At 34.4% G+C, this 19,662-nt stretch overlaps 1 protein-coding gene across 11 annotated transcripts in view; it reads right to left on the bottom strand.

Moving 5' to 3' along the window:
* LOC138700126 (zinc finger protein 235-like) overlaps positions 1 to 19,662 on the bottom strand; it is a 345,990-nt gene that overhangs the window by 210,160 nt on the left and 116,168 nt on the right. For 3 of the 11 annotated variants that reach the window (XM_069826471.1, XM_069826470.1, XM_069826468.1), the window contains exon 5: positions 13,098 to 14,884. The exons of the other annotated variants lie outside the window; for them this stretch is intronic. In XM_069826471.1, the coding sequence (XP_069682572.1) occupies positions 14,290 to 14,884 (595 nt within the window). In that variant the 3' untranslated portion in view covers positions 13,098 to 14,289. Of the gene's footprint in view, positions 1 to 13,097; positions 14,885 to 19,662 lie in introns of those variants that run through there. 11 annotated transcript variants of the gene reach the window in all.

Below are 19,662 nucleotides of genomic sequence, written 5' to 3'. Positions count from 1 at the left end.
TGTACAGTTTATATTGACAATTACTTCAATTCTCTTCCTCTTCTCAAAACCTTGTCAGAAAATGGTATCAACTGCTTAGGAACTATACGTAAAGATCGAGTGGAGAAAGCTCCATTACACGATATGAAGAGAGATCCCAGAGGTTCATACCACGCACTACAAGATGACAGAAATTGGATAACACTTATCAAGTGGCATGGCAACAGTGTCGTTACTGTAGCTACCAACATAGGCAATGACAATGTTCTGGGACTAGGAAAATGTTCTCGAGGGAGTAAAAATCAAAAGAAGTGTGGAAAGTGTTCTAAGTTTCGACGTGTGAGATGTAATGTTGGTTTACATCTGAAGAACAGTTTCTTGCAATACCATTTGCGATACAATGTATTTTCTAACACGAAGCATTGCCATTGTTTACAAAATGTATCAACTTATTAGTGTTATTAGTACATATGTAGTGTAAAACACATAAAACATCACGTGTAGCAAATGTTTACTCATATGAACAGAAAATGTATTTGTACTACACACCAACGTCCAGCGTATGATTTTTCATACGGCTTAAAAAACGCATGTAACATACATTATTCTCAAAATAAAACCATTATTTGTGATAAGTGATCTAAGGCCATACTAGAACTCAAATTTAGTACAAAAATTCAAAAATATTTTATTTCGGGATATAATGGGTTAACCCATATTATCCCGGTGATGCGTTTTCGCAACATTTTACTTCTTTGCTATTAAACGTGTGTGAAATATGGTTTTTAGTATTTGTTAAGTTTATGGCACATATTATCTATTATACTGATGTTGGTAGACCTGGTTTATTGAAAACATTTGGTAACTGATTCATTGTTGGCGCAATACTTGAGAAGAAAAGAAGTGATTATTACAAGTGTTGAAATGTTTGCAGACTGTCATAAAGGAATGCAATTCTTGTTTATTTTTATAATTTTATTGTACCTTTTCTTATATATATATATTACAATCTAAAGACTCTTAGGACACTTCTTGTGAAAGTAGCTGGACATTGCATGAAACGTTACTTCTGTAATGTATGCCTGAATGTTGGTGGTGCGTTTTTGCAACACCGGGCACATGGAATATCAAAACTGTCTTTCTGAGATTAGTGAAATAATTATATATATTTACTTATGGAATTCGATTTTTCGCATGAAATAGTTATTCTATTCATGTTTTATATTCAAGGGGCCTGAGTGTACATGAAATAATGACAATCATGGAAGAGAACCAAAAATTCAGGCAGATTTTATAAATGTTTTTATATCTCCACCGGAAGCTAGAAGTGATATCGATGAAGACAGTGCTGACGAGGACTTCGATGGAAACATAAATAATCTAAATTGTCACTGGGGGCTGAAGGGATAATGGTCCTCATTATATGGAAAAGTTTATATAATAATATAAAATCAGGCACAGAATGAATAGATGCTAGAAGGTGCAGAAATACGTGAAATATCAGAGCCTGTCAGGAGATAAAGGGACTATTGTAAGAAAATGGAAAAAGAGTGATTTACCAAGTTACTGTTAACTGAAAAGAAAAGTAAATGAGGAAATTGAAAATTGTGAGTCGAATCCCAACATGAAAAGAACTTATTGCCAATTGATATTTTTCAATTATTTTTCCATGAAAATTTTGTACTTGATATTGTAAACCAAAGTGTTGTGTATGCGGTGCAGAAAGGCTGGGATAAATTTATTTTTTCCCCAAATGATTTCAAAACACTCCTTGGGATTCTTTTTGTAAGTGGATATACTAAAGTCCCACGCTGTCGAATATACTGGGAAGAGAGCAGCGACACAAGAAATGATTCAATAGTCAGAGCTATGAGACGCAATAGATTTGATGAAATAATGAGAAACCTTCATCTAAATGGCAACACACAACTTGACAAGAGTGATAGGTTGTCTAAGGTGAGGCCCTTTCTAGATGAACTTATGTGAGAAAGTGAACTTTGTAGCCAAACCTAATTCGCTTTCCTCGCATAAATTGTTTTAGTCCATCTCTTCCAAAATAAAGTATCATAGCCTAGTCAATACTGGATTCATTGTCTCACAGTGTTGCCTACTGTATGCATAATTTTCATTTTCCTCATTTAGTGAAATGCACTGAACGTTGTAGATATATTCACAGAAATAGGTATGGGCCTTACAGGGACAGAAGTGTCCACTAACAAATCTGGCTGATATGAAGAAAACAGAGAGGTTTCTTTGATATGAAGTACGATGAAGGTTCTAAATTACTGATATGTCGCTGGAATGACAATTCTGTCGTGACTGTTGTGTCAAACTAAACGATGTCTAAAATGTGACATTGCTTTGCATTATAAATGCTTCCAAGAATTTCATTTTCAGGAATAATGTTTCTAACGATGTAAATAATATAAACTTTTCAAGGTGTTGCTTGCAAAGAATTTACTTTTCAAAAATAATGTCTCTAATGATGTAAAATGTTAATTTTTCATGTTGTTGCTTTCAATGTTAAATATTTCCAAGATTTTTTTTTCAGAAATAATGAGATAAAATGAAACTTTTAATCTTGTTTCTTCCAATGTTAAATATTTTCAAGAATTTAATTTTCAGAAATAATGTCTCAGATCATGTAAAATACATTCTGTGCATGGTAATAAAGTAGGTTAGGTCAAAATATGTCGTCTTGTTTAATTATTAATTCATCATATTAAAAACACAATGTGAGTAATAATTGCTACCCTATGTGCCCAGTGATGCGTTTTCGCAACACATCATATCTCAGGAACTAGAAATGCGATAACAAAAATTTCTGAAAATTCTACGTTCATAAATGCTAATGCATTCAGAAATTCAATTTTATTAAATTTGAAAACAAAAAATTATTCTGGTTAAAATAACACTATAAAATTTATTCAAAAATATATTACACAAAGTGATCCAAAAAGCTAACAATACTGTGATAATAAAATCAAAACAACTTGGAACATAATTAAAAGGGAAGTGGACAATCAAAAAGTAAAGTAACAAACTATACACTTATACAATACAAAAACGTCAGACCCAAATGAAATTGCAAATATATTTAATAAATATTTTCTTACAATAACTGATAACCTCAACATCCCGCAAGATAATGTTACTAACAGTTTAGACTCTTTAACACAATATTTTCCAACAAAATTCCCAAATATTCAAATATTTCCAACAAAGAAACAAGAAATAAATTCCAATTATTAAAAATCTAAAGTCAAAAAACTCCTCAGGGTATGATGAAATAACAAGCAAAATATTAAAAGAGACTTCACATATTAGGCCACTAAGTTATTTATGTAACTATTCAATGTTCAATGGTATATTCCCTGAAAGATTAAAATATTCAGTGGTTATTCCTATCTTCAAAAAGGGAGAAACAATGTTTCCAGAAAATTACAGACCTAGTCTTCTCCAAAAACTTTGAAAAAGTAATGTATAAAAGATTAAAATACATTAAAGGTGAAATACATTAAAGGTGATATGTTACAGTTGTGTGAACACTAATAAATACAATAAGATTGTTAAAGATATTAGTTATAGTAAGACATGTTTCGGAGATACTTCTCCATCTTCAGTGACTATTTACCATGCAGGTGGTTCAGGTGATCGAACTGTGTTGTTGCTTGACTTAAAGGAGACTAAGATTATATAATCATCTAGAAAGATACAACATTTTAGTCCCAGAACAGTTTGGATGTAGGAAAAATAAAGGCACGGAAAATGCAACATTTAGTTTAACTGACAAAATTCTGGAGGCAGTTAATAAAAAAACACAAGTTGGAGGGATTTTCTGTGATTTATCCAAAGCATTTGACTGTATAAATCATAAAATGCTGCTAGACAAATTAGATTATTATGGAATTAAAGGCACTGCACACCAATGGTTTCACTCATATCTCGTAGATAGGAAACAGAAAGTAGAAATCAATACAACTATGAAATCTACCTCTACATGAGTAACTATTAATAATGAAATTCCTCAAGGATCAATATTAAGTCCCCTACTTTTTCTAGTGTTCATAAATGGTCTTGTCCCTCTAATAAAAGATATGTATGTGTGTGTCTAATGCCTACCCACTTCACTTTGTGTGATTCGAGTTTCGCATACTGTAGATAGAGTACACACCACTTCGGTGGATCATGTTATGCATGATGTGTATGTGTGAAGAGTTAGGTCGTCTCATATTATTTGCAGATGACATCAATAAATTAGGATTAAATAGTAACAAAACTAACACAATTCAATTTAAATCCTGCCCAAATTCAACCTCGCAAATTTCAAGCGCAATAATTAACAATATGTCTCTAATGGAAACAACAACAATCAAATTGCTTGGCTTAAAAATCGACAATGTGTTAAATTGGTAAAATCATATGAAAGAAATTACCCTCAAACTAAATTCAGTATGTTTTGCTATTAGATCTATGCAAAAGATAGGAAATATGAATACCGTAAACTTTGCGTACTTCCACTTAGTAATGAATTTTGGAATAATATTCTGGGGAAATTCCACAGATAGTAACAATATATCTCTACTACAAAAAAGAGTACGGTAATTAGAATAATAGTAGGTGCCAAATCTAGGGAATCGTGTAGGACTATTTAAAAAAAACTACAAATAATGCTCATGGCTTGTCAGTATATTTTTCCATTAATAATCTTCCTTGTATGTAATCGTGAAAACTTTGTAACTAATTAAACAGTTCATAGCATAAATACGCGTCAAAAATGACTTTCATACCCCATCAGCAAGTCTATTGTGCTATCAAAAAGGAGTGCGTTATATAGCAGTAAACATTTTTAACAGCCTCCCTACGGATATAAAAAATGAAACTCAAAACATAAGATTATTTAGAGCCAAATTAAAAAAATACCTAATATCTCACGCCTTCTATTCTGTAGGTGAATTCATGACTTCAACACTGCTTCATGAAATTGATACCAGTACTAAAATTTTGTGTTGTACTAGTAGACTATATTGTAACCCTCTTCTGTATATATTTCAACTAGACTGTGACTATAAATTAAGACTTTATAGTAATATTAATTTTTTTTTAACTTGTTCCATATTCTACCTGTGAAGCAATGTACGAATACCATGGAGTGTTATAAATACAATACAATATAATATAATAGAAGATCACGTCCACACAAATAACCTAAATATAACTTTAAAACGTAAAAATATGCACAATATGACCAATATTGAGAAAACGACCTAAATATATGCAAATATATGACACATAAAACATCTCTAAAAGTAATCATAAACGTTTAATTTGTGTTTAATTCAACACTATGACTGAAATGAAAGCCAGGAAAAAAATATGATATGCCATAAATATCCGAACTCTAGTTAATAATGAAATTATTAATGAAACAATAGTACATTATGCAACGAGCCTATAATGGTAGTAATTAAGACGCGAGTATGTTTGTTTATGAAACGAGCGCAAGCGAGTTTCATAATTTTCATACGAGTGTCTTAATTACCATTATAGGCAAGTTTCATACGACTTTTTATGCTCGACCATATTTCTAACTTGAAGTTATTCATAGGTATTCATGTTATGGTTATCTAAGTGAGGAGCGGAACTGACCTTCTAAATTGTGAGATGTGCGCAGACGCGAAAGTATTGATTTTTTCCGAGGAACGAATGTCATTGACCTTGATATAATCTAGAGAATAACATGAACATTAATCTTGATATAACCTGGAAATTGATTTAGAATTGAAAAACGAGATGACAAATTGAATTTATTTGAATATTATTTACAATTAACGCTAATTATTATAGTAACAGAACATAACCTTCTGCGACAGTATTGGATTTCCAGCCTCCGTGACGTTTCACTAGTTGTCTTTTGATTGCATATCCGAGAATAATCGATACTTGCGCTTTTATAATGCTACAATGGTGATTTCACATTGGCTGAACAACTGAACTATAATGAATAGGTTTACTTTAATGAGGTGCATTAAAGGGCTACTACCAGGTATATAATTACTACATTTCGGCATGGTCGAGCATAAATTTCAGTATATATAAAATAAAAGCGAAAAGTGTAGAGAAATGATAGTATAATGACAAACTTACAAATATCCCAATGGTAGCATACCAAGTGCTCTAGACAGGTATAAAGCTTTAGATAGCTTTCCATTAAACATTTTCACTAGCAAAGGAATGCTAATGTAGTGGGAAGTAAATAATTAGTAAGCAATGATTGGGGCGAGAATGCTCAGATTTATTTCTCACATATTAATCTGAATCTGCGTAACAAGTACAAATATGAAGGTGATCTGGAAGTAGTTGAGAAAATTTAGTATAATGTATCTTCATCCACAAAAGGAAAAATGTGAGATAACATATAAAGAGCAACATTTCTCACATAAATCGTATATGTGCTCTATAGAAAGAAAAATTCTGGCAACTAGATGACGTGTCGCATTTATTTGGAGAATTCATAAGAAATTCTGCTGCTTACTAGGTAAGAATATCTCTATAAAACACACTAGGGAAAAAGAAAGAAATAAAGAAACAATGAAAGGCAGACGGAAGATCTTAAGAAATACTGGAAAAAACGAAGACAGTTGAGTTCATTTATAAACTATATCAATTAAGTACATATATGTAATAAGTACATTTTTCAGAGAGCTACGAAATCTTTCCAACTATTATGTTTACTTTAGATAGTCATTTCTAATGCTGGGCAAGCATGTTAAAATTTGACTATTATATTGTAATACTAGTGCGAAACAATAAATAACTGGAGAAATTAACTTGAAAAATTTAGCAGTGAAAACATTGGCCTTCGCAGATGACCAGGTAATTTTGGCAAAAAAAAAGAAAAATGAGGATGAACTGCAAAGAATGGCATATACGTTAAATATAATAATTGCAAAAACATACCGTATTTGCTCGGGTAATTTGCGCACTTTTTAATTAACTTTGGCCACTGAAAAATTGGGGTGCTTAAAATATGCGGATTTTTCAAATAAGAGGTCCTGTTCTGAGTTTATCTCAATTAGTATATGTATAGGTAAGTATTTACGGTAGGGCTAATTTTCTATACCGGTAACTTGTCTCTACCAAGGACAAGCATTGTTAAAGTAGCGGGACTTTGGGGTTTCTTTCTGAAGCAGGTACTTCAGTTGCTGGTGAATGACCTACGATGGACTGTAGGGAAGGAAAATCCCTACTGCACTGAAAAAAATATGTACGTAATTCCTACTACACTGAAAAAAATATGTACGTAAAATGTGTGCGCAAAATACGCGGAGCAAAAATAAAGTTCAAAATAATCCCTTAAAAAGTAGGGTGCGCAAATTACGCGGGGGCGCAAATTACGCGAGCAAATACGGTATAGAATGGAGATTTCGCCGGAAAAAACAAAAGTAATGACTTTTAAAGACCCCCATCCAGTTCGGTCTAAAATAATCTTAGAAAATAAAACTATCGAACAGGTGTAAAAATTTAACTTCCTTGGTTGCGAAATAGCATTTACAAATGAAATAGACATTAACAATAAAGTAAATAAGTTTAGCTATATAACAGGTACGTTCAAACGAACACTAAAAAACAAGGTCAGAAAGGACTAAATAATAAAACTATATAAGACAATGGCATTACACATTATTATCTATGGTTTCGAAACATGGACAATGACGTCCCAACATACAACAAGAATACAAACAGCTGAAATGAATTTCCTTAGACCCATAGCAGGATACCAAAGATTAGATAAATACAGAATAAAGAAATAATACATCAATTAAATATTGAAGAACTGAACAACACTACAATACAATATAGGACAAATTGAGTCAGTCATTTGTAAAACCACATGAGTCACAGGAAACAAGTTTCGAGAAAAATAGAAAAAAAACTATATATAGTTAATGGATTTGATATTAGCTATGTGAAATTTTTACAGAAGGACCATACATTAGCATGTCTAATAATTACAAAAGTATTGTATCTTAATTATCTCATTTCATATCTTAAAATATTTGTTAAGTTCTTGGACTCATGTTGTTTTAACAAGTACCCACCAATAATAATAACTTCAGTATCCTAATACAATATATCATGTATTGCTACTTGCAGTGTGAAATACAATATTTTTCATTTTTCAATCAATTTATATTATTTTTATTTCAGATTAAAAATGGTTGATATTTACTACTTAAATTTAAAATATTATAGCCGAATTAAAAAAAGTTATTCCCGAGTAGGCTATTCATTTTCAAACCAGTTTGTCACATGTTTAAGGCAATGTATGAGTACACACATATTTTTACTTCTACAAAACTCTTGGAACTACACTAACTGTCCAACATCTTCACAAAGAAGTGCATGATAGCAAATGCATCATGGCGTTATGCGTTAAAATCACGTGAGTCCAGGACTGATGTGATTTAGAAAGGAACTCAATATTTTAAGACTTTACAAAATACTTAGTAATGATCAGACTCACGTTGTTTCGACTGGAAATGATGCGTCTACCCCTACTGCTTGCTTTAGTACCAGTACCTCATTTTCGTAAAAATGTGGTTTTACAAATGATCGATTCAATTGGAAACAGTATTTAAATAGGATGACAGAGTATAGAATACCCAAGGCAGTCTTAAATTATAAACCACAAGGAACATTCAAGAAAAGATGGATACAGCAACAATTTGGAGCTGGATCAGGCTGAAACAGCCTAAACCGTGAAGAAGTGCAAAAGATGGTAACGCTGACTTTCAACAACCAATTATACTGATTATCGAATGTTTCCACATAGCAACAATCCAACTCGTCAATTAAAGTGGTTTAAACAATAACAGGTCTGCTTCAGTGTCTGGTTAAGAAACAGTCAAACAATTAAATAAATTGCTTAAAAAATTGTTTTACATGAAGCAATTAAAAATTTAGGGCCATCAGGTTTTGAACTGGGGGACCTCTCTAAGTGCTATGCAGTCGAATGCTCTACTGCTGAGCTATACATTCCCCTGTTTAATATGTATTTACATCAGTATAACGAGCGACAGTACAGTAGTGGAGAAGTCAGGGAATTGTCTCTAGGCTGCATAATAGACATGTTAAAAATGATTTTACTTTGTTCGCAGGTTTACTCCACTAAGGCTTTGGTCTTGTTTAGCAAACATTCTTGCTCTCAAGATAGACTAGAATTTTCAAGACTTGTATAATAAATTACTATGTATGTCATGTTAGGGCACACATTCACACATAAGCACACACACAATTATATTTCACTGGAATATTTATTCGACAAACACATACTTGGCATCGAAAATGATCAGGAAACTTTACCGGTACTGTTTCTACAAAGAATCAAAGGGGTCCACACCTGTGGAGTAACGGTCAGCGCGTCTGGCCGCGAAACCAGGTGGCCCGGGTTCGAATCCCGATTGGGGCAAGTTACCTGGTTGAGGTTTTTCCGGGGTTTTCCCTCAACCCAATGCGAGCAAATGCTGGGTAACTTTCGGTGCTGGACCCCGGACTCATTTCACCGGCATTATCACCTTCATTTCATTCAGACGCTAAATAACCTAGATGATGATACAGCGTCGTAAAATAACCCAATAAAATAAATAAAAAAGAATCAAAGGTGAAACGAGCATTGAGCGACTTCCGCTGATTTTGGAATAGACACTGACGCACTTGAACTGCCAACATAGAAAACAAAAAAATCACACTTAATCGCTTTCACATTCATCTTGACGGGATAATAAAGCCTAACCTAGCCTAACTGCGTCGGTGTCTATTCCAAAATCGGCGGAAGTCGCTCAATGCTCGTTTAACTGAATCAAACTAAACATAATTTTTCCTGCTCTATTTCGGGAAATTATTTAAAAAACAATCAACCAAGTAGATTGCGATGTGTGCTTCTGTATTTTTTTTGTACATACACTGATCGTGAGAGTTAGAAAGACTGACTGACGTCACGACACACGAGAGTAGAAAGCAGTGGGAAAGAATGGTACGTGAGTACAATATTGCTACAATAATTTACTGCTGTTTTATCACATTCTACTAGCCCTTAGTAGTAGCAGCAAGTGCTCTTCTGTTCTTCTAACTTACATTTCTGGAATATAATGACTTGGGAACAATGTAACAGAAATATTGTCATTGTCGGTGGCGGACCTGAGAACTAGTGGCGCTTTGATCACTAAGATCTATCGTTTATCTGAGGTCAAATACCTCGAAAATACAATTTCTCGCGCATTTATTGGTGAAATGTTATGTTTTATTTAACGACGCTCGCAACTGCAGAGGTTATATCAGCGTCGCCGGATGTGCCGGAATTTTGTCCTGCAGGAGTTCTTTTACATGCTAGTAAATCTACTGACATGAGCCTGTCGCATTTAAGCACACTTAAATGCCATCGACCTGGCCCGGGATCGAACCCGCAACCTTGGGCATAGAAGGCCAGTTTAATGGTCAAAGATGGTAGGAGTGGTTAGTATGCTGTGTTGTTGTTGGGGGTTGTGTAGAAGTCTTCAATTTGTTGTACTTTTAATTAACCAGTGACAAAAGAATATTGTGTAGTGGTTTACAAAATAATTGCAAAAATGCTGTACTGTTTTGCTCTGGGTTGTAGATCCGGATACAGTAGAAAAAGTGGCAACATATATTTTTTTCACCTCCCAAAGAGAAAGATGAGTTTGGGAAATTGGCCAGAGCGATTCCTCAGGAAAGACAGGCAGCTTTCGGTAAATAACCTTATTTGTGATGTGCATTTTTCCGAAGATATGATTATAAAATCAGACTGTTTTATTACAAAAGGTCAAAAGACAGAAAAATCGCGAGTGCGTTTTTTGTTGAAACCAATAGCTGTACCTCATATTTTCCCCAATTTACCTAAATATTTATCAAGTCAGGTAAAACATCGGAAATTATCCACGAGACAGAAGAATGGTGAACCCACAGGAAAAAGAAGAAAGAAGAATGCAGACATTTATGATGGAGATCCAACAATAACAGTTGATCAAATTGAAGATCAAGGTCAGTCTAGCAGTAATAAAGCTAGTATGATTCAAATTCAACATAGATCTCATGCTGATAAAATATTACATTTGAAAAAGCAACTTAAAATTTTGAATCAAGAGTACACAAGAGCTAAAATCAGTCTGTCCTCGGCAAAAGTCAGAATTTGTTTGCTAGAAAAGCAGTTAAAATGTAAAGAAATTGAGGATAGAGATAGTACATTTCTTAGTAAGAAGCAAACAATTATTATAGATGCAATGATAAAGAAATGTGGACTCAAAAATCCCAATGGAGTGAGATATAGTGCTGACTTTATTTTAGAGTGTTTGCTGTTTAAAACAGGGCTGGTCACCAAGCCAAGGGCAAATTCTACTCTCTCATGGGGAGCCATATGACTTCTATTCAACCCCCTTTCTTCCCTGCTGAACACCGCACAGAGTTGATGCCGTGACATGAATATTAAGTGTCCCTGTTTAGAGTCTGGATTTGCTCCCAGTGCCCAGCCCTAGTGTAAGGTAAAATCACCAAAAAAGTATAGACATTGTTTGTGACATGATTTGCTGCCTCTTCCCTTAGAAAAGGATTTAAGAAAACTTTGCCGAGGACTTAAGTATCCATATGGTGTAAATCTACATTCCTTGGGTGCTATTTCAGATTTCTATAAAAATGAAATAGATGAAAATAAACGTTACGGAGTGATAATATTCGATGAAGTCAAACTCAGAGAAGAAATTCACTTTAATAATTCTTTCCTTGAAGTGGACGGATTTGTTGACTTCGGAGATCTCACGACTGATGTCCAAAAGAAGCAATTAGCAAATCATGCACTAATACTTACGTTTGTGCCATTTATGCAAAATTGGATTCAGCCAATTGCTATTTACGCTAGCAGAAACGCTACTCCAGGCATATTCTCGTTAAAATTCTTATTCAAGTTATATTACAATTAGAAGCAGTTGGGGCGAGAGTAGTCTGTTTCATTTGTGATGGCAGTCAAACAAATACAAAAGGCTTCGAAATCTTTAGAAATCAATGGAAAAAAAACTTCCGGCACAATGCTGTATTCCTAATCCGACCAACAAAAACAGGAAGACATGGGCATTCTCAGATTTGGTGCATATATTAAAATGCATAATTATTTCCACGATTAAACTGAACTCTCTTACAAGGAGAAAAATATAAATTTCAGTTTTTATAGAAGACTTTTTGACGAAGACTTATCTTAGAGTTTGTCCCAAGTTGACAACAGTTCATTTTTTTTTATTAGGTTATTTTACGACGCTTTACAACATCTAGGTTATTTAGCGTCTGAATGAAATGAAGGTGATAATGCCGGTGAAATGAGTCCGGGGTCCAGCACCGAAAGTTACCCAGCATTTGCTCGTACTGGGTTGAGGGAAAACCCCCGGAAAAAACCTCAACCAGGTAACTTGCCCCGACCGGGATTCAAACCCGAGCCACCTGGTTTCGCGGCCAGACGCGCTGACCGTTACTCCACAGGTGTGGACCAGTTCATTTAGACCCTTCGTTCTTTGAGAGACTGAATGCCAGACTTGCATTCCAACTTTTCAATGATAATGTCGCCAAAGGTATCAAATTTTATCGTGAAGTAAGGTCATCGGGTTTCGAGGGCAGTGAGGACACTGAAGAATTTATAAGGCATTTAAACTGTATTGCCGACGCATTAAATTCACACATTCCTGCTAATGCTCTTTATAAAGACTCTTCTGACCACATATTCCTTATTGATTTTCTTGAATGTCTCAGAACTACAACCAACACATTTGCTTCTGGTATAACAATGGCATCTTTAGTAGTAACCTTGCAGAGTACCTTAGAAATGAGTGAATGACTCTGGAGCAAAGGATACAGATATGTCCTAACAGGGAAACTCACCTTGGAACGTCTCTTCGGAATTTTACGTTCACTCAGTTCAGATGACCATACTTCGACGATAGATTTCCTCCATATGCATTTATTACAATGTATTCATGTCCCTGCAAAGCAGGTTCTTAACATTGCAGGAAACTGTGAACCGAAAAGTGATAAACTACTCACATCTTTTGTGAACCAAATGCGAACATTAGCGCGAAATGCGGAATTACGTAATAAGGCAATTAAGAAGTCTGTAGAAACTTGTATAAAAGTAAAAAATTGTTCTTTGTGAAGAAATACATGGTCAAGACTGGGGAAGTGCTGTGCCCTAGTTAGTAAATACCACTCCTGTCGTGTTGATTGACAGATGTTTAGTGTATCACATGGCAGGTTATGTCGTAAATCATCCCTCTAAGTTTATTGCGTGTACCCTCTGTGCCCATTCCCTTCGACAGGAAAGTAATGTGTCTAAACATTGTGCAGCTCTCACCCAAATCAAAGACTACGGATCTGGTAGGAACGTCAGTTTTTTAACTCATTCCTCTTAAGCTGTGTATGATGTACTTCTTCAAACAGAAATGAAAATTAAAGAAAAGATTAGTTCAGCGAATGCAATGTGGGGTGATATCTTCTATGACTGTCTTGACACTACTGACGCTCTTACGATCCAGTCTCCGGGAGCATGTTGTTGCAGAGAACACATCATAGATATTATTCTTAAATTGGTTTACCACTACTTAAAGTGTCGATTCTTCTTCAGGACAACGGAAATCCGAAGAGAATTACAAGCTCGTAAATCCGCCAAGTCATCTCGCAAACTCTCGACGGTAGCAGGCAACTAATCATTCATATGGCGAGTAATTCAATTAATTTATAAGCACATAAAATATCATTCAACTATGGCTTTATTTAACATTTTGTAGACTTTTCTGTCCCTGAATTCGCAACTTGTTAAGTACTGAACTTATCACTTTCATAGCATTTCAGATACCATTGTATTTTCTGTTACGAACATTCGTAATAGTATAAACTGAGAGAAGGCTATTAATTGTTTTCTAGAAGACTCGATCGTGACAAACACTCTCCAGAAACATTGCACTTGAATGATTTCCCATCTGATTTCATGTTTTTTTAGGTGACTAGGCTGAAAAAACTCTTTCCATACTCATTGCATTTGAATGGTTTCTGTCCAGTATGATGGCGAATGTGGTATTTAGATTACATAACAAGAAAAAACACTTTCCACAAGCATCAGTCGCATTTGAATGGTTTGTCGCCAGTATGCCGGCGTTCATGAGAGAGTAAGGAACTTAGCTGAGAAAAACAAAATCCACAAATATCACAAGTGAATGGTTTCTCGCCCGTGTGCCGGCGTTCATGATTTAATGTGCCCTAATACGGAAAACTTACACCACACAAATTGCATTTGAACGGTTTCTCGCCAGTATGCTTGCACTCATGCGATTTTAAGTTACTGAGCTGCGAGAAACATTTTCCACAATCACATTTGAACGGTTTCTCGCCTGTATGCCGACGTTCATGACTAAGTACGGTAGCCGACTGCGAAAAGCACTTTCCACAGACATTGCATTTGAATGGTTTCTCTCCAGTATGCTGACGTGTATGGCTTTTTAAAGTACCAGAATGCGAAAAGCATCTCCCACAAACGTCGCATATGAATGGCTTTTCCCCTGTATGTTGACGTGCATGGGACTTCCGATGTCGCTGTTCAAAGAAACACTTTCCACAGATATCGCATTTGAAAGCCTTTTTGCCTGTGTGCTTCAAGACATGCCTTCTCAGATTACTCGAATTCGAAAAACACTTTTCGCAGACATTGCATTTAAATCGCTTTTCATCTGTATGAGCCCTCAACATTTTCGTCGAATGAACAGAATGCTTGGCAACCTGATAAATAATCGTGAGTTCTTCGTGTCCAAAGCTTATGAACTCTGATGACACAGTGCTGTCATTGGTTTCTGCAACGCTATCATAAAAAAAAATAACATAAAATAGCGACAATAAGGAAGCTTTCACACGAATATAAAGTGGACAACTGAGAAAGGAGGCAGTCCACATGATCAGAGGACGAGCGACCTAGTTCACAAGAGGACGTTGAGGTAATAAAATTAGTCTTCTTTCGTTGTATGATCATGTGCACTATCTCCTTTCTGGAAATTTTGAAGTATCTGTGCGACAAAACTTTTTTCTAGGACTGTAGAACGCAATAGCAAGTTACAGGATCACAATCACATTACTGCATGGAAGATTTCAATCTTGTGTCCCTATTTTGGATGTAATATCACTGACACGCAATCTTGTTGAAATCATCACTAGCAACCTAGATGTACAGAATAGAGATCCAGCTACATTATGCAGGTTGGGAACAGACACTGAAGTTGCCAAAGTATTGAATATAATGAATGGAAAATTTTGATCCTCCTTTAAACTATGCAGATATTGAAAGTGATTCTACACATCAATAAATTTTTTTAGATAAATGATATGGCAGCAAGGAATATTTATAATATCAAAGATGTTAAATCTCACCACAGGGCTTAACATAATTAACCTCAGAATTATGAATATAGTGAAATTTTCAGTATGGTAATTTGCATCATCCTCAATATTTCCATATAGAATTAAGAGCCGAACGCAAGCATAACTGAAGACCTGAGAATGATAAGTGGATAAAGACCAAGACAGTAGTTTTGAGATAATCGAGAAAAACGATTTCCATCATTTTCTTTCATCATTCAGTAAATGTGTTAATAGTCATTCACAAATTTCCGATATTTTTAATATTTCATGCTATTAAAGTAAATATCAATTGAACTTCCAATGAATTATTCATATAAAATGGCAATGAAGTTATCCAGTTCTCATTCTCAATCAAAATTCTGAATTTCTTTTAATAAAAAAATGATAAAAATATGAACTTAAAACACTATCTACCTTAATAACTTTACTTAAAATATGTTTTAGCATAAAGAAAATAATTATTTCATGCCATTGTAGTGAAAATTAACTAAGTCCCTTTAAGTTATATTATTTTTAACAAATATAAGCAATAAAGGTATCCAGTTCTCACTCTCAAATTATTTCGAGACAACAAGTGTATATAAATATAAATATTATTTACCAAATATTAATGTCTGCTGTGAGGAAACATATCATGTTCATTTGCTAGTATTGTCACTGAGTCCATATCTGTGTCCTTTTCTTTACTATCCACACCTACTTCACAAATATGATCATATCATTGCTTATACACTGGAGGAAGGAACTTCTCAAGCTACAAAATATCAGCCAGTTTTTCTGACTTATTGGAAATGGGGAATCGTACAAATTTCTAGCTAAACCCAAATTAATTTCACTCACATGTACTCCTTTCTTCATAGCAACAAACGTATCAGAAACGAGCATGTTGTGTGTCACACTGAGAGAGAACAGTATGTCTGGTCTTTGTCCTATTATCCTTCTCAACAAAAGTGAAAACCTAAAAGTTGATGATATTCAGAGCTATCTAGTTCTCTTTGTATGAAGTATTTGATTACCATTTCACACCAAAAGATGGAGTAAGAGCTATAGTTGCGTTTCGCATTAAAATCTCAATTTCATAAAAAATGGTCTTTATCCACTTATCATTCTCAGGTCTTCAATTACAGACACATAGATAATTTGTAGGAACAAAAGCCGCCCTAAATAAGGGTTCGATAGATCGGCCTACTAATCAATTCATAAAGAATAATAAGTAAACAAAACAATTTTGTGACACTTGGAAAGAAAAAGAAAAAACATTAAGATAAGAAAACGTAGGAAATCATTTACAATAAAACTTTTGTTGGGTACAAATGATTACTAATTATAGCTAAGGATGATTTTAACACGTGAGATCCTATGGCATCAATCGTTGCATCAGAAATTTTATATTGTTTAAGTTGATTTAAAGTTTCACGTGGGATCGTGCCATGGGCACCGAACATGAGCCCAAAACTGTCCAATGTGTGATGTGCAGGGAAAGGATTTATATGTAAATACATATTTACTTATAAAGCTAATATAATTTATATTTTGCATTATCTTTATGTTTCACAATGTGTAGGGTTGAAAAATCCTACTTTTATTTTCCATATTTTTCCATATTTTAGAGTTTAGTACATATTTTCGTTAATTTCCATATATTTTCCATATTTCATATAAAACAGTCCATATTATATTAGGTTTAACAATAAAACAAAACAAAATTCCATTAACTTTTAAAAATACATTTCAACAATAGAGATTTAAACACATGTTCAGTAATCCCTTTAACATCAGAGTTATTTGAAAATTAGCAGTCCTATCAACAATGGGAAAGTAAGTTACAAAACTGTATTAATTTAATTTAAAATTTTTAACAGACTTCAGTTGTGCAGCTCAACAGTTAAATGCCAGTCAGAGTACACATAGGTTCAGTTTTGTAAATCATACTATAAAGACGGTAAATATGCCAAAAGTACGTCATTCAGTCAATTTAAAATCAAAACTAACAAGTTACATTTCAGAATTTAAAGAAGATGGTTTATCAACTGACAATAAAATATTATTTTGTAATTTGTGTCAGTGTGCAGTATCATCTACACAAAAGTTCCTGGTGCAACAACACATTACAACTAGTAAACATCAGGCCAACAAACAACTAAATTCCAAGCAGAGACAATTGTTTTTAACACAACCAACAACATCGAATGTAAGATCTGAGTTTAACATCGACCTGTGCCGTTCTCTCATCTCTGCTGATATTCCTCTCTACAAACTAAAGAATAAGGTCTTCAGGGAATTCCTTGAAAAATATACTCAACATACAATCCCGGATGAGTCAACACTTAGGAAGACGTATGCTCCATCCATCTACGATGAGACAATACAGAAGATAAGAGATGAAATTAAAGATAGTTCAATTTGGGTTTCCATTGATGAGACTCCCGACAAAGAAGGTAGACTTGTTGGTAATGTAGTTATCGGTTTGTTAAGTGAACAATATTCTGAACGAATTCTTTTACATTGTGATGTTCTAGAAAAGTGCAATAACAAAACTATAGTTAAACTGTTCAACGAAGCTATGGGTATCCTGTGGCCAAAGGGTATTATGTACGATAATGTGTTATTCTTTATTAGCGATGCTGCCCCTTATATGGTCAAAGCTGGACAAGCATTATCTGTTGTATATCCTAAATTGACTCATTTTACTTGTGTGGCGCATGCATTTCATCGTGTGGCAGAAGTGGTCAGAGACAATTTCCCTAAAGTAGATTTGTTGATTTCATCAGTGAAAAAAGTATTTCTCAAAGCTCCCAGTAGAGTTAACGTGTTGAAAGAAATGTACCCTGAAATTCCATTGCCACCAAAGCCAATTTTAACTAGATGGGGTGCATGGCAAGAAGCAGTTGAATATTATGCCGAACATATAGACTCTATTAACAATGTTCTCCTTGCATTGGACTCTGAAGATGCAGTCTCAATTGATACTGCGAAAACAGTTACCTGTGACATAAGTGTGAAGAATGACTTAGCTCACATTCAGCATACATTTTCATGCATCATAAAAACGCTCAAAAGTCTCCAAAATAGGCACCTTTCACTATCTGAAAGTTTTGAAATTATAAATAGTACTGTGGAACAACTGAATCGTGGTAGAGGTAAAGTTGCAGATGCAGTAAGAGCTAAGGTGGACACTGTACTTTCAAAAAACCCTGGATATGAAGAACTACAAAAGGTTGTTGCTGTGATGAGTGGTGAATCAACAGTGAAGATTAACTTGGACTTATCCCCAGCAGACATTGTGAAATTGAATTATGTACCAGTTACTTCTTGTGACGTCGAACGCTCTTTTAGTCAGTATAAATCTATCCTCAGAGACAATAGAAGAAGATTCACTTTTCAGCACTTGAAAGAAATGTTTGTAACCTATTGTTATGGTAACAGACAATAAAAATTGTGTTTTGTTGAAACTACATTGGAAGATAAGGTACGTCCATTATATTTTTTGTTTAGTTTGATTAAAATGTACCAATATTTAACGTACATAGTCATTTTTTTATAATTTTAAGTCCATATTTAATTCCATATTTTGGTAAAAATCCATATTTAATTCCATATTTTGGTAAAAATAACTACATATATATTTACATATTTCATATATTTTTAGTCCATATAAATCCGTTCCCTGGTGATGTGGTATTGTGCTCCAAGATGCTGACAACAAGGCTCATATATGACTTGTTTTTCACGACACACCTCTTGTGGCTGTTGCTCATGCATCTCAAAACGGATTGTGGGATTCAAAATGACACCCTTATCCTTCTGCCGATCAATTATGATGATATCAGCCCGTCTAGTAGAGCCATCAGAAGAGACACAACCAACCTCCTCATAAACCTCATAGGAAGCATTCTGACGCATTGAAGCTGCGATGAGAGAACGAACCGTATTATGTCTGTTGATTCGGAGCAATTCTCCATGATGGCAGAAACCCAAGACGTGAGGAAGCGTTTCTTGCTCGTCGCATCTTCTGCAATGGGTTGAGTCAAGAGTTCTACCAGGGAGAGTACGTACAGGTATTGTATTACAGTTCATCTTAATGGCTTGCGTCCATTGACTGCTCGAAAGTCCCTTTTTTGGTTGAGATCCACGAATTACCTTTCTTCCAGTGAGAATAGAAAACAACTCCCAAACCTTTACTTTTCAATTTGCTCCATTGATGAAAAGAATCTTCACGCAATG

The sequence above is a fragment of the Periplaneta americana genome, chromosome 5 (assembly GCF_040183065.1).
Source record: "Periplaneta americana isolate PAMFEO1 chromosome 5, P.americana_PAMFEO1_priV1, whole genome shotgun sequence".
In the NCBI taxonomy this organism is placed as follows: Eukaryota; Metazoa; Arthropoda; class Insecta; order Blattodea; family Blattidae; genus Periplaneta; species Periplaneta americana.
This window is presented reverse-complemented; position numbering and strand designations above follow the sequence as displayed.